This window comes from Mycetomoellerius zeteki, unplaced genomic scaffold (assembly GCF_001594055.1).
Source record: "Mycetomoellerius zeteki isolate Tzet28-1 unplaced genomic scaffold, Tzet1.0 scaffold9, whole genome shotgun sequence".
Classification (NCBI taxonomy): domain Eukaryota; kingdom Metazoa; phylum Arthropoda; class Insecta; order Hymenoptera; family Formicidae; genus Mycetomoellerius; species Mycetomoellerius zeteki.
Window position 1 is genome coordinate 235,452 of NW_017257935.1, and position 17,027 is coordinate 252,478.

At 32.3% G+C, this 17,027-nt stretch overlaps 1 protein-coding gene across 7 annotated transcripts in view; it reads right to left on the minus strand.

The window, feature by feature from the left end:
• The window catches only part of RhoGEF2 (Rho guanine nucleotide exchange factor 2), a 59,053-nt gene that overhangs the window by 14,723 nt on the left and 27,303 nt on the right, over positions 1-17,027 (minus strand). For 5 of the 7 annotated variants that reach the window (XM_018459991.1, XM_018459992.1, XM_018459987.1 and 2 more), the window contains 8 exons: positions 15,373-15,662; positions 14,666-14,839; positions 13,471-13,527; positions 10,413-10,548; positions 7,498-7,579; positions 5,054-5,106; positions 3,889-4,160; positions 1,213-2,529 (listed from right to left, as the gene is read on the minus strand). In XM_018459991.1, the coding sequence (XP_018315493.1) occupies positions 1,213-2,529; positions 3,889-4,160; positions 5,054-5,106; positions 7,498-7,579; positions 10,413-10,548; positions 13,471-13,527; positions 14,666-14,839; positions 15,373-15,662 (2,381 nt within the window). The remainder of the gene's footprint in view (positions 1-1,212; positions 2,530-3,888; positions 4,161-5,053; positions 5,107-7,497; positions 7,580-10,412; positions 10,549-13,470; positions 13,528-14,665; positions 14,840-15,372; positions 15,663-17,027) is intronic. The other 2 variants (XM_018459993.1, XM_018459990.1) reach the window with 1 other exon arrangement.

The window sequence follows — 17,027 nt, forward strand, 5'->3', positions numbered from 1 at the left end:
AGAATTTTTTATCAATTTTTTAGTACTGTATTTTCTTATTAGCAACTATTTTTACCAACACGAGTAAATGTGGTACTAAAAAATTCTGAAAAAATTCTCAGAACTCTATAAGAAGAAAATAAACAATTTTTGTTTTTCTATAAAATTGATAATACTTCAGTAAAAAAATTATTGCGAAAATTGCAAAATGATAGAGAACTTTTCGACTCAGTTTAGTCCGCTGTACCAGCTCACGAAATATTTGGCGGTCATTCTGGGACACTCTGTATATGTGCGTATACACAGATTGTGTAGAAAAAGTTCCGGACCCCCCCCCCCGCGCCTTAAACATTTTGCAAAATCTCATCAATGCTTTTCATGGGCTCTAACCTTTTAGGCAAAACGAACTCAAGAATTTTCTTTTGTTGCTGAAAGATACAAAATTATCCGAAGCAGTAAACATATGTAAATTAACTCAACGTTAATTTTTAATTAACCGTTTAATTTTTAATTAATGTAACAAGCTAGTGAGTACATGTTTCCTTTTCTTTAAATTATTTTTAAGATCTTCGATAAACAATTTAAAAAAGTTTCAAAATCCAGTCATTATTTTAAATAATTTTTTTCGCAATTAAAGATGCATTCGGGAAGACATTGTTAGCGCTGTTGCATAATTCTATTTTTATTTTTTCTAAATATTAAAACTATAATGACTTTGTTAGCACTAAATAAACGTAACTCTATGTTTGATGTCGCAGTTTTTCATTAATTTTCACGTCCCATTATAGTAACTAATAATTACAGTAACTTTTAAACGAGTTTGTAAACCGTTTTAAAACATATATATTAATATTCTAAAAATCTATCTTTTAAGTAAATTTCAATCAACTTGTTATTATTTTCATTATTATTTACGATAGCTAATACAACCTTAATTTACAGTATTATGTTTCCAGCTTCAGTCTATGAAGACCACATTTCAAGACTGACAATATATCGCGGTGAATAATCGTCGCGTAATTTGAATTGGACATTGTAAAAATTCACATAATATATTATTCCAAGGCACCAAGATTCGCCTCGACCGAATATGGCCTTCTTCACTTATTTGTGTTTAAAATAATAAGTGTAAAAAGTTTTTGGGAAAATTTGATTTAAATTATTTGCATCACAAATCTATCGATCACAAAATAAGCTTATGATATCTACATAATAAATATAGTAATTTTCAACCTGTTGTTGGTGACTCAGTTGATTGTATCCGCTGTTGTGTATATTCGGTTGTAGGAGTTCCTGTAGTGGTTTCCGGCATTTCCTCATCATGCTCTTGCATGCCGGCAGTATTTTGTCCAAGATCCATCAATTCTCGATCTTGCGGCTGATCCTTTTCGACAGTTACACCGTCCATTTCTATTCCGGAAGGCGATGCGTCTTCCATCGAATGCATTGGCTCCTCCGCCAGTGTAGCGGACGGCGTTGATCTTCTATCCTGACGATCGCGCGCTTTATAAGCCTCCACAGCTTCGGAGATATGTTTGCACCAGAGTTTTCGTTCTGCCGAAGACGGTGCCACTAGATTATACATCTGCGCACCATTTTCCGAAGTATTGACAAGATAGAGGGAATCTTTCTCAGCGGCGTTGTGACGCACTAGTACAGTGGATAATTTCACAATCGGACTCAACACGGAATTGCCCGCCTGATTGGTCGTATTGATAAACTTAAGCAGATATTTATCGTCTTGTCGATGCAAAAAGAAGATCGTATCGTCAAGCAGCACTACATGCAGATCGACTGGTTTCGGCACCGAACGATTCGGCATCGATCGATTCGGCTCAGTACGCCGCCACTGCAGCGGCCCTTCGTAGATCAACTTGCGCTTTGTAATATCAAGGTTTTTGAACTCTTGCACGGTCGGGTGATCAAATTTATCAAAGGCTGATCGATCGATCGTTCGTTGAATCTCTGTAAGTCGTTGGTGATCCTCGGCCTCCTTCACCGCCTGATTCACGCGACTTAGAATCTCTTTACTACGCTCGAGACTACGCAATATGGCTGCTTTCTCTTTTTCATTACTGTTTGGCGTGTACTTGGCGAGATTTTCGAAGAGCAACGGGTACTTTGTGAGTCGCAGCATGCCAGTTAATATATGATCTTTCAACTGAAGCCGGCGACATAACGGATTTGCTTCTACGTCGTTCAAGAAGGCGTTTAACTTGGAATCCTTACGTCGACGATCGCGCAGAGCATCTAAGGCAACTTGCTGCTTAGCACAATAAGTCGACGCAGCCTTTTCAAAGATCTCACCAGCTTCACCGTCGAACATCTCCAATAGAAGTTCGCCTACATCACTCACGCATGGATTTTCCTTTTTCTTTCGCTTCATCGCTTGATTAAAGTGTGAATGTATCATCAACATTTCATCCAGATTAGAGAAAAGCAATTGAATCTGATCTAATGGTAGCACTTGGGACTCCAACAAAGGTTTGTGGAAGACGTGTGAAAGCACTTTTAACGCGCGGACATGAGAGCGCTCGGTGTGAAATAGCTCTGAAAAAAAGATATGGATAAAAATGTAAATAAATTTAATACTAAAAAATGAAAGAAATACTCTACTATTAGATTTGAATGATAATAATAACACTCGAATAGGACGATTTGAAAAAATGCACTAAGAAAAATGATTTATATTAATATATGTTTATATTAATAAGATGTATATCGCATGATTAAACGCATTTTAAGGATGTTCTCCATTTTTTTAAGATTTTTCTGAAACTTACAGAAAAAGCTTGTTTTAGTATCTTGAACATGTGCTTTAAAACTTGTATCGTATTATAATACACATGTTACGTAGTATATGTGTATCTATACAGATATGTAAAATCCAAATTTTTGTTAAGTTTTAAAAATGTAAAAAAAGTATACAAAAATAATGTCGAAGTTTTTATATTTTTCAAACAGAATTGCAGGAGAAAGAAAAATAATAAATAATGTAAACGTATACACAACGAAAATTACAGCACCTCCGGCATGTAGCATTATCCAAGATGTCCGACCGACAGCTAAAACCTCTTAAATGTTGTTTAAGATCAAAGATGAACTAGATAACATTTGTTAAGATCAAGGCCATTGGAGGTTGTTCTTTATTTCATTTTTACATTAAAAATTCATTTTAACATAAAAATGAAAATAAGATGTACAATTTCCAATGGCCTTGATCTTAACAAATGTTATCTAGTTCATCTTTGATCTTAAACAACATTTAAGAAGTTTTAGCTGTCGGTCGGACACCTTGGATAATACTAAGTGCCGGAAGTACTGTAACTTTCGAGCATCATAACTAAAAAAGTATTTCATGGAAAAATATTTTATTATAGCGTTTTGGAAAGCTTTTGAGGTAAGCTACAAGAATGTCTGAGTGATCTCCGACAGGTTTTAGTTGGCGCTCGCTCTTCGTTAAAAAGTTATTAACAAAAGAAGTTTAAAAAAGTAACGTCTCATTTCTGCTGTAAGTGCTATAAGCAACTCTCACCCCCCCTTCCCTCTGCTAAAAAGCGCTCGACTTTCCAAATGGGTGCAAAATGGGTGCATATGGATTTATGACTTATAGCAGTTATAGTAGAAATGAGACGTTATTTTTTTAAACTTCTTTTGTTAATAACTTTTTAACAAAGAGTGAGTGCCAACTAAAACCTGTCGGAGATCACTCAGGGTCATGACCTTGACAACATATGTCAAGGTCGAGGTCATCGGAGCTGGGTCCTCTAAAATAAACATTTACCATTTTTTTTAACTTACTCTTTAATTTCCTATTGTAGAAGTATAAAATGGTAAGCAATTTATCGATTTTTTACCGTAGAATTTACCGATGTAATTCTTATAAATTACAGCAAGTTAATTACTCACCGTTAATAACATCTTGTCTTTTTTTCTCGGAGTTGCTGAGTTGAGCGAGAACGTCTTCGGTAACAGCCTGACTCCAATCCGGCGGATCAGCCTCAACATCGACATCGCTGTCCCACGAAGTTGACGCGTTTGCCGCTGATGAGGTTGGGTGTACCTGTTCCAAACTGGTACTAGGACTATCCAGACTCCTCGTCGAGAGGCTGCTATTCGATGAACTGCCGGCCGAATTCCCGGGAAATATTCCGGAAGGCTCGCAATCACTGGAACCAACTCTACAGTCAATTGTTAGCAATTTATATATTTTATTACTTACTAACTATAAGGACCATTACACACAAAATTACATAAGCTGCATAACCATAGCATAAGGCCTCTAGACTAATGAGTACCTTATTTAAATCAACATAGGCATCTTTATGTTGGATGCTCATAGTATAGCCTTATATGCTCATGATATGCCTGCTATGGTTATTCAGCTTATGTCATTTTGTGTGTGATGGCCCTAATACTTCTACTGCGTTCGGTTTCGACGCTTTCAGTGATTCTATCCTATTTTACATTTAATTAACGATAAAGATAGAAAGATGATTAGAAACGCTTAAAGCGTGGCTTTAAACGACAAAACATATTCTTAAATATGTTTTTAATGCTTCAAATATGCTTTAAACAGTATTATAAAACAAACATATTTGAAACATATTAAAAACCTCAACTAAGCATGTTTTAAACTGTTTAAAACACATTTAAAATATGTTTTTTACCAACCCTTTAAATAATCAATGTGCAGTTAAGAAACATAAACATTAGCACGAGAAATCGACGAAAAAGCCCCGCTCTACCCTAAAGCAAGTAACAAAATGTTGAGCACTTCACTAATACGAATCCCCCCCCTTATTTTGTTCAAATCACCACCTGGGCATATTTATTTTTAGGACTACACCACTGATACAAATCATAGAACATTAAAGGATTATACATAGAAGGAAAAATACAATTCATTTTGACATGTGCAAAAACTTGCATAATTTTTTGCTTCTGATATTATGATCTAATATGGTTGCAATAAAAGTAATCGCACGCAACGCTGTATAAATTTAAAAGTCCTTTTCTATTCATAGTCACTTTCAGCAATATTATAAATATTCATTGTGATAAAACTACTCACTTTGTTTTGGACAGATTCGGGTCACTGGTCTTTCTTTTTTCTCTCAACTGTCGCTGCAATTTAAAAAATACAATTTTAATTACTAATTTAATTAATTTAAGTGAAAACTATATATATGTATATCATACATTGATCTTTTCACCGCACAACGTAGCGATATATGTACTGATTTGGAACAATTAGTTCCTGATTTACATATTTTAATTATATGATTTCGTTATGTATAATAACTTTGTGACGTGATTTTTTTCAGTAGGGTATCCCATGAGAGGATTTGAGATATCTTAAAAATTGGCGGTTACGTAATTCGTTTATTGTAAATTTGCTGTAACTTTTAAACGGTGCACAACTACAAACGAAAGGAAAATCACTACAAACAACTACAAACGATTTGTAATGAAAATATGATATCATTTGCTTTTCCATTTTAAAATAATACTTACCCGTTTTTAAAAAATCGATTATATGCTTAATTTTTGAACTACACACGAAAATATTGATACTACAAACAATTACAAACAATTTCATATATAAACGTGGTGCCGTTTCATCTATAAACAAAAATTTCTACCGGTTTTTAAAAATTTGGTATCTTCCTTATTTTACAACTACAAACGATTTAATGATTACTACAATCATCTGCATGAAAAATCATATAACAAACACCCAACAAAATTTTTTTTCGTTAAAGTCGGGTGCCAACTTCACGGAACTGGCTGAAGTCTAGGGTAGGGCAAAGAACCATCGCTCAGAAGCGAATCTACTGTATTCATCTATGGTGGTTGTCGGGACGACAACCTAAAAAGGGGGTTAGTATTGGAAGCGATGTACTACCCATAAGTCTATTGCCGCCTATCAAAAGTGAAGCGATCCTTTCCTTAGCAATGTTGTTGTTATTGTTGTCCTGTTCTTGTTGTCAAAATTTGATGTGTCAAATAAACGTGTCGTTCTTATAGTTTTACGAGAGAGAATTTTATTACGCGGGTTGCGTTTGCATCTTCATTACCGGAGTGCAACAATATTATTATGTTACAATGAAATTTTAATTTCGCGGGTGAAGAAATATTGATAATTATGCATATTAAGGGATACCGCGCCTTGACCTTGACATATGTCAAGGTCATAATTTTGAGTAATTTTACCTTACCAACTAGGTGGCGGTTTCTTATAGTTTCTAAGATATTCAGACTTAAAGTTTGAAAAATGGTGTCTCTTTTCTACTATATAAAACAGAAATTTCCCGCTTTAAAATATATTTTACGACTTTCCACGCGAAGCAACTTTCACCCCACTTCCTTCCATTAGAGAATAAACTCCGATGACCTTAACTTTGAATTGTTAACAATATATACTTCTATTTATCTCTACTGATGAACCTCGCTTTACGTGGAAAGTCGTAAAATATATTTTAAAGCAGAGAATTTCTGTTTCATATAGTAGAAAAGAGACATCATTTTTCAAACTTTTTTATTAATAACTTTTTAACGAAGGACGACCGCCAGCCAAAACCTGTTGGAGGTCACTCAAGTCATGACCTTGATAACATGTGTCAAGGTCATCTGCGTGGTGTCTCTTAATATGCATAATTATCGAAATATTAATTTCTTAATATTGTCGAAATTGCTCATAACGACAAGCGCATGAAAAATTATTTTATTTTTTAATAGCATAAAATTCTAAGGTTAATATTAGATAATTTGAATTTCTATCTGCCGAATTGTAATTATGTTAATTACATACTAATAGTTTAACGAATTATAATTATGTCAAAAAATAGTAAAAATCCTTTAAACTAAAATTATATCCTGACGTACTATAATAATTTCGCCTCTTTATTATGTCTTGTACGTAATAATAATAATTTAGTAATTTAAGGTGGTATGGAAATGGTATGGAAAGATTAGAGTTACAATAAAATTTTTCAAAATTTTCTAGTAGAAATTTTAAATAACCTAATGAAATATTATGTGAGTATCAATTTCGTTACCATTTTAAATCACTAAATTATTATTATTATGTATAAATAAATGCATTAAAATATTTTACATTACCACAACAAGAAAATTTTTAAACGCAAATTTTCTCTCGCAAATGCTTGAGAGAAGCGCGTTCTATAATTTTAGCATAAATTATTAGAAAGGCTGAACTATTATATATATAATACAAAATTCAGCTGAATCGGAGCATTAATTACATATATCTGGTATTAATTACATATCCTCTTATGAGATGCACATGTGGGCATATATAAATGGACATACAATCGTTTGTATAACTAAAATATCATATATTATAACTATGCATGGCCTTTTTGATAAAATAAAAATTATATCAAATTTAATTTTTCTAGAGTTTTGATGCTATCATAAAATAAATTAATAATCATTATAACGTTATATCATATGGTTGAATATCTATTTAAACTGAACAATGTATTTAATTACCTTATGATGTATCCGCTCCTTGTAACTTTCAGACCTGTTGATGTTTGACGTCTTTGGCTTACTGGAAATATTTTGCTGGACCCTAAGTAATCGTAATTGATAAAACGTAAATTAATTTCTACGACGCAAACAAATCAATTGTATAAAATTATAAACATATAGATATATATACATATATATATATATATATATACAAGGTGTATCAAAAGTTTGGTAACGGTCGAATATCTCAAAAGCAAAGAATTTTGAGAAAAATGTTTCAGACAAAAATAGGGTTTAAAAAGATTCATTCACTGAGATTACATCCATTTGGCCTTGGGTGGCATCGCCAAGGTCAGATTAAAGTCAAATCGATTTTTTTTAATGGAATGCCCTATTTTTTTATGGCAGAATCTAATAGCTGGTGTCAAGAGCTTTTCAAAACACTATAATAAAGTCATTTTTCATTAAGTACTTTTCGAGTTATAAGGCTTGAAAGTTACAGCATCGCTGGCATTAGCATTACGCAAGATGTCCGACAGACGGTTAACCTATTGAACGCCGTTCAGGATCATGTCCAGAATAACATTTAACAAAACCATTGAAGGTTGTTTTTATTTTCATTTTAACGTAAAAATGAAAACAAAAGGAATAACCTCCAGTGGCCTTGATCATGACAAATGTTATCCAGGACATGATTCTAAACATTCAAGAGGTTTTAGCCATCGATCGGACACCTTGCGTAATGTTAATGCTGGCGGTACTGTATAACTTTCAAGCCTTATAACTCGAAAAGTACATAACGAAAAATAACATAATTATAATGTTTTGAAAAGTTCTTAACACCAGCTATTAGATTTTGTTATCAAAAATAGGATATTCCATTTTAAAAAATCGATTTGACCTTAATTTGACCTTGACGACGCCATCCAAGGTTAAATGGATGTGATCAGTGAATAGAGCTTTTTAAACCCTACAATTTTTGTCTGAAACATTTTTTCCAAAAATGCTTTGCTTTCGAGATATTCGACTGTGTCCAGACTTTTGATACATCCTGTATATTGATATTCGATGCCATTGTGTAAAAACCAACTTGAAGATTAATTATTTAAATTTTGTGCTAAAATTAAATTTAAATGTAACACAATTAATAAAGTCAAAAATCTATAATTTAAGATATAAAAAATTATGGTAAGAGAGGATTCCGTACACCTTCCAAATCCAATTTCGATGAAATTTGATAAATATGTAGTACTAACTAAATGTAGTTTAATCCATAAATGCACAGTTATGGCGTTTTGTTAGGTTTTCAAAATATTCAAAATTCAATTAATCGACTTAATAACTTCTTTAAAATATTACTATGAAATTATAGTTAGAATTAAAAATTACTTTGTTGACCGAATAGTTTTTTATTCGTATATCAAGAAATTGTAAGTATTATATCGACAAAATATTATTATTAATAAATATTAAAGATAATATTACAATTTAAAAAAAAATATAAGGAAATCTCGGCTAATATGCCGATGGGGAGAGACCGCTTCGATGGCTTTGACCTTGACATATCTACGCATCGAGTGCACTTACGGACATGGTTGTTATCTCATTTTAATTATAAAAATCTATTTTCTCTCTTTCCCAATATATGCACTTTTTTATAATATCAATTTATTTAAACAAAACAATTTTTTATTACATATGCGTGTTTTATAACATGATAGTGCCCCTTTCATAATAATATAAAAAGGATGTTTTTAATGTACTAAAATTCAAAAGTATACTTGATGGGAGACGCTACCGATGATGAGACCGCCATTTAATTTATTAGAAAAAGTTGATCAGTATCCTCACCTCTATAACATATGTTAAGACCAAGGTCATCGAAGAGGTGCCCCTAACGTAAAGAATTACCGAGAGGTCTAATGCCTTCTATAATCTTGTCCACTATAAATTGAACAGCATCGGGCTTAGTGAGTCTCCTTGCTTATACCAATAAGGAACTTCCGTACCCTAATTAGCTACTAAGGTGTAATTACCAAAAAATGAATAGTTCAGCAGATAAAGACTAAACTTTACGGTTCAATTAGTCTCAAAATAGTAACTTTCAAATAATGCTACAGCAAAATTGGTCCATTTTTTGTGGTACTGTCTAAAACAACTTTTAATCAACATCTTATAATCTACAAAATGTTTCTGTCAATTTGGCAAACGTTCTGTAGACACTGAAGAAGACATATGTCTAACGACAATTATTATGTAATTTTGCGCGTAAGTTTTGTGTAACAGAATGGAGATGCAATTTTTTTAGTATAACCGATCTTATCAACCATAAAATTGTTTAAGAAGAGTCGTTCACACAATCTAATGGAGAATCACTTAAGGTTTGCTGGAATGTGCCTTCTTTTGCAACAATAGCACTTAATTTTAAATTTTTGTTAATTGTTCGGGTTTTTTCATTATCTTGAAGATGACTGAAAAAAACAACCGAAACGTCGATTGGAATGTATGTATATAGTAACAATAAATTTGAATTGTTAACATATACAAATAACAACCGTCTAATAGCTCTTAGTTGCCCGGCTATATTGTATTATAATATTATTTTTAATATTGAGAGCTCTATAAATTTATACTAGTCAATTTGACCGAAGCCACTTTTTCCATATGATTTGCGAAGTCCTCCAACTAGACTGATTTATAAAAACTGATGTTTATAAAGTTAAAATAGTATAAAGTTAAAACAGAAAATAAAATAATAAGATATAAATAGAATCGAAGGCTAAAATTTTGAAGACATTATAATACTACACTTCGTTATTTTAATAAACTAAAGTATAGAAAATATAGACGAATGTATCATTAAAATTTCCGCAAAAATACATAAAGCATATAGAAATATATAGAAGTAAATGTACAATTATCTAGATACATACATTTCGGAAATGTCTTCTCGTGAGGAAGGATTGTCCATATTTTCGGTATGATCGTTGGTTCCTCCTAAACTAGAAATTCGCATTCTCTCACAGCTATTGCGAGTGTTTCCGGCCAAATTGCTCGCACGATGTTCACCTGGTAATACAAGCATCAATATAAAGTCAAAATCAAAACTTGTAAAATTATTCATATTTATGGTTATTTAATAATCTTGATAAATGTTTACCTTTACACAGTCAGCCCCAAATGACCTCCAACTGATCTTGACTTTGACCTTCAAGAGGGTCAAGGTCGTCGACCTTTTCCGTCGCTCGTTATTCATTAAAAAATTATGAACAAAACAATTTCTATGAACAGCACACAATTTTTAAACATAAGGTAGATATTTCAGCAAGGAAGGTGGGGGTAAACTTCGCTTTACGTGGAAAGTCGTGCGCCCCTTGACAAGGGGGGAGGTGGGGTGGGAATGGATTCAGGTGAAAGTCGCGCGCCCCCAAGCAGAGGAGGAGGCGGGGTGGGAGTCGCTTCAGGTGAGAGTCGCGCGCCATCAAGCAGGGAGGGGAGAGACAGAGTGGAAGTCGCTTCGCGTGGAAGTCGCGTGTCCCTAAAACACAAATACTCTGCTTTAAAAATTGTTCTATTCATAACTTTTTAATGAATAATAAGCGACGGAAAAGATCAATAACCTTGACCTCCTTGAGGTCAAGATTAAGATTAAGGTCAGTTGGAGGTCATTTGGGGCTGACTGTGTAAAGGTAAACATTTACCCGAAAAAATGTTTCAAGCAAAAGTTGTATGGTTCGGAGGGGGTCATGAGAAGGTATCATTGATTTGACCTTGGGTGGCATCACCAAGGCCAGGTCAAGATCACGTCGACTTTTTTAAATTGAATCCCCTATTTTTCATTACACTTGCTTGTAGCTAACCTCGAGAACTTTTCAAAACATCATAATAAAATATTTTTTCATTAAGTATTTTTCGAGTTATAAAGTTTGAAAGTTACAGTACAGGTGGTATTAGCATTACACAAGTTGTCCGATCGACGGCTAAAACTTCTTGAATGTTTAGAATCATGTCCTGGATAACATTTGTCATGATCAAGGCCATTGGAGATTATTCCTCTCATTTTCATTTTTGCATTAAAAATTCATTTTTACATAAAAATGAAAATAAGAGGTACTAATGGCCTTGATCTTGACAAATGTTATCCAGGATATGATTCTGAACAACATTCAAGAGGTTTTAGCCGTCGGTCGGACAACTTGCGTAATGCGGACTGTACTGTAACTTTCGAGCCTTATAAAAATCAAAACATACTTATAAAAGCGAAACAGCGTTATAAAACTCGAAAAATACTTAATGAAAAAATATTTTATTATAGTGTTTTGAAAAGCTCTCGAGGCTACAAGAAAATGTAATGAAAAATAGGGGGTTCAATTTAAAAAAAATCGACGTAACCTTGATCTGGCCTTGGAGACGCCACTCAAGATCAAATCAATGGTACCTTCTTATGTCCCCTGCCGAACCATACAACTTTTGTTTGAAACATTTTTTCGTACCTACCATAGTTTTCGAGAAATCTTAATGCATTGTTTAAAATAGGACACCCTGTATTTTTATTTTGCACTGATTTTCTGTTTCAAAGTTATAGGGTATACATTTATATACTATTATGTACATTATGTACATGTATTGCACATGGAATTATGTACATTTTGAGAAAATATTAGTTTAGACATTTATTAATTGTGTCGAGTACAATTGATAGGCAATGTGAGCATTTCCAAACCCCTTTATTTGGTATGATGCAAATATGGCTGTGGCCATATGCAAAGTACTATATGAAGGTCCTAATATGACTGCAGCATCTACCAGTGCACGCGCCAGATTGGTAGTCACAATAATACGCCACAATGGCTTCTCGATTTTGGAACTGTTCGCAAGGATAAACTGGTAGTCATCGACTCCACTTCGATATCTGGATTTTATTAAACATTAATCTATCCTCATTTATTTACTTTCTGTCTCGCTCTATCGAAACGAGAAGATAGATGGAAACACTAGTTCACGAGCCGAGTTTTGAACAGGCCTGATCCGTATAATGATAGTGTGGTTATGCCGCACATAATAAAAAACTGTTTTAAATTTGAGACCTTTGGAACCCTATAACTTTGGAACGGAAAATCGGTGTAAAATAAAAATATATATCTGTATTCAGCTCAATGAGGTCTTTCATTTGGTACCTATTTTATCAACCAAATTTTATCAATAAATTCGTGTTCAACATGCAAAAGTCCAGTGAAAATTACTGTTCACATTCGTATGACAAATAAAGGTTAAATTTTATTGGATAATGTATGTTGTCTGAGAAAGAAGCTATGTTCAAATTGTTATATCTTGGAAGCAAAAATTCATATCAAAATGAACCAAAATGCAATTTAAAGCTAAAAATTGATACTTCCATATATCATTAATGAAATTAAGCAAAAAAATTAGTTGCTACTATAGTACGTCTTAAAAATCAAAATAGTCATTTTTTTTAAAATCTTTTTGATGTAATTCTTCTCAAAGTTTTGAAGTGATAGTCTGTTGAATCCAACGGATTCATGTTCAGCACAAAATCTGTCAAAAATGATTGTTCACATTCATATGGCAAAATGGTGATTAGACAGTGTTATTCTTTTCTTACGAATGGCCGATTTTTCATTATAAATTTAAAGCAACTTCATAACCTGACGTGATAAAGCAATTTAATTTGTGGCATTGTTTTTTTTTGTAATCAAGAATCTATAAAAAAACACTTACTCTAGTTAGAGTTACGTGATACAAATTTTTTGTGGTCTTATGTAACAGATTTTTTACTTTTAAAATTCGATATATTTTGATTGCGCCATATATTCAAATTTATTAGTTATATTGTTTCTGTTTCATTAAAAATACTATTATGCTGCAAAATTTAGATATTGTTCATTTAATTTTTACAAAACTTCATAAATTTAAAAAAAAAACAAAGTGACAGAAATGTAACAAAGAAACAGAAGAGAGAGATTCTTTTACCATTTTCTCCATCCGTTAGTACACCGGAATCTTCTTCACTTTTTTTTATTTTGTCAACTGTAACATAAAATAACAGTTTTGTCAATGTCAGCAAATATAAGACAAAAATTCGAATTATTTTATCAATTAACTTATATTGTGTAAATTTTATTAGAACAATTTGCTTTTATAGAATTTGGACAGATTTTGTTGTAGCAACATTCGAAAATTGCTACTTTGGGTCTTATCGGATTGAAAAGTGTTTCTATCTGCTAAACTATTTCTCTTTTAGGTAATTGTACCTTAATAATTTTTCTGCACAGAATAATAAGATAAATTAATTGATGTAATGAAAACACGTAGTTGCTTTTAAAAAAATATGCAATTTACAAAATGCATACTTGCAAATTGTTTTAAATCTCTTTGAAGCCACTACGTATTTTCTTTATCTCATTATAATGTTTTATGCCTAAAGATATTGAGGTTACCAAAAGATACAGTTACCAAAAAATAAATAATTTGACATATTAGGATAATTTGCAGTCCAAAGATATAAAATAGCAACTTTCGAATGGTGTTATAGCCAAATTTGTTCATTTTTTGTTTTTGTCCCACAAAACTTTTGATTAACATCTCATAATTAAAGCACAGGAGTTCGGGCACGATCAAAGAACACGCGCAAATGAGTCAAGTGCTTGCTGAAGTGAGATAGCAACATTTCTGCTGGCGCGCGGCCTACTCAAAATAAACAAAGCACGCGCAGCGGTTTTCCGCACATTCCATCGGTACTATTTTGATCCAATTCGAAGACGTGTAGTATTTAATGACTCCAAACCCTCTTGTGAGTGTGTATGAACGCGCACGCGCGCTATATTTATATCTGCCAAAGGGGACCAGCCCCCTATCACGTCTATATCGTTGGTCCTGGATTACGCTAATTGTAAGAGTAGGGAATTACACTACACATTCTGTATTAAAGTATACGTTATACATATCTTGGACATTATATATAATAGTATGTAATTATATGTGAGATATAATTATACGTGGCATCATATATAATCATATAAGGAATATAAAAAGTTCCAATTTTTAATGTTAAATTTTTTTTTTATAATATTAAAAGTTAAATAATTGAAAAATTAATTCTTTATCTTGTAATTAGTTTAATAAAAAAATAATACAATTTACATGAAATATCAAGAGATAGACTTACGATGGGATATATAGTTTTGAGAATGATGATGAGATGATGGAAGCTTCCTTTCCGGTCGAATACGTTCCATCAGTTTACTGATCCTATCATTGGCTCTTTCTTTTCGCATTAAAGGACCAGGACAATTTTCTTCTACTACACGAACACATTGTCGATGCACATTGAGGGAACAATCTGTCAATCAATTATTTATTATCATTAGTTGCGTTCAGCAGAAAAAGTAACTTTGTATGTATAGGGTTGTCTTTTATGCGCAGTTATGGGAGAATACAGTAATAAATACCAAAACGAATTTATTTGAGGTAACTTATATTTTACGCAACGACTATGAACAACTTCCAGAATACAAGAAGAACATAGAGTAGAGAGAAAAAATCTAGATGAGCGTACAAATCAAAGAAAAATGTTATGGCGAATCTACAATATCGATGAATTTGATATCCTCAGATGTGTGACGATCGACTCGAATTATCTGTTATATCAACAAGGATGCGTTCGAAAACGTCGCTCAGATGCCTCCGATGCCTCGGATTCATCTGTCCTTATTTAACATTTAATATTATAATTATTAATATAATTTACATCTTTTTATCGATTATCATTTTTGCAATTAAACTATGCCATTTATAGAAATTTAATTTTCGAAAGAAATTTCTATTTTTACCCAAGAAAATTTTTGGAAGTTCTTTATTATACATTTCACATACCATTGCATAAATATCCTTGAGGCCCAATACCGCCGATAATAAGTTGGCAATGATTGCAGTAAGTTATTGTAAAATACTGATGCGCTACAAAATGATGTCCTCTGATTGTCATCTTACGCGATTTTCCAATAAGAAGCCGTGCTTTGATGTTGGATTTATCTTTTGCAACAAAGGTAGGTACTCGATCGGCCCATACAGGTCGTAACTGAAAAATCTTTATCAATATCGTAGCTAAACCAGCTGCTGTCGTAAAAAGCCGTAAATCCACATGTTCTTTCTCTATGTCTTCCCTGAAATTTTCCAAAATTTTTCTATATTATATTACAATTTATATTGCAATAAAACGTAACAATATGTGCCCTTTCATATTAGAATTATCATTAACAAATCTTTTATATACACTGCTCAAAAAAATTAGGGGATTATTCAAAAGCAACGTTAGAAAAGAGCGAATTCTAAATTACATATCTTTGCGAAAAATAATTGCAGAGCGCTGTTTAGAAGTGTTTTAAAATATGAAACCTTAACTTTCGCTTCGAACTTCCTGTCTTTGCAACAATTTGATTACACTTCAATGGCACTAATTTAAAATGAATCTTAAAAAATTGAAAAATAAACTTCAACTTTGATAATGTGTACGGTGAAAAGAAAATTTTTTTTGCAAATGTCTTCAATTGTATCGTAAAGTATAACATTTTCTTTTTAAATTGCTTTTTTAATCATTACACTATGATTTTTTTCTCTAACAATAAGTTATGGCAAAAAATAAAGTAAGTAGTACATTTTGAGGTATTTTCTTTAAAAACCACTATCTGCCATCGTGCTACTTCACAACAATTCAAGCTACCTGTACTTCTGTAATATATCTCTTGGTATGTGAAAGAATAGCACTTCGATATAAAAAAAGAGTTGGTGCATTTTGAGCGATTTAGGGAGCACGCAGGGATCGTTGTGCTCACATTTTTTTCTTATTCAATTTTACTTGCTGAATTCGAAAATCGTAATTAAAATTGTCCTGGTATACGGGAAATATTTTTTTTTCATATTTTGAACAGAAGAAAGCAACGATTAAGTTTATCACTTTCTTGAACCATGTCTGCGAATTTCTATTTTTATAAAAATCAATTATTAAAATCGTAACTTTTACTTACATTATAGAATAAATAAGATTTTGTAATGAAGGCTATTATTGTAGAGCGTTTATGTGAGTAAAAAGTCGGACCGGTGAAATATCTCGAAAACTAAGCATTTCCAAAAGAAATGTTTCCTGCAAAAGTTGTAGGGTTTTAAATGATCTATTCACTGATCTGGTCAGTTTGACCTTGGATGGTGTCAAATTTTTTGTAGATGCAAGATACTTAAAAACACAAAAAGTGAAAAATAAATTTTTGCTGTTGATTCTCACAATTGTTTTCTGAGTAAAAATGAAAAAGGAAAAAATTGCTAATTTTTACGATACCTTAAATCATTTATATCATGTTTGTGTTTTTTAATTTTGGCAACAACACCATCATATAGAGCAAAGTTTTAGCTTTAAGAATGTTTCATTTAGTTATGAACAATCAAAGTTAAAATACTCAGTTTTTACTTAATCAGTGATAATTCAGTAACAAAAAATCGTAGAAACATTTCTAAAAAACGATTTTTGTAGGGAA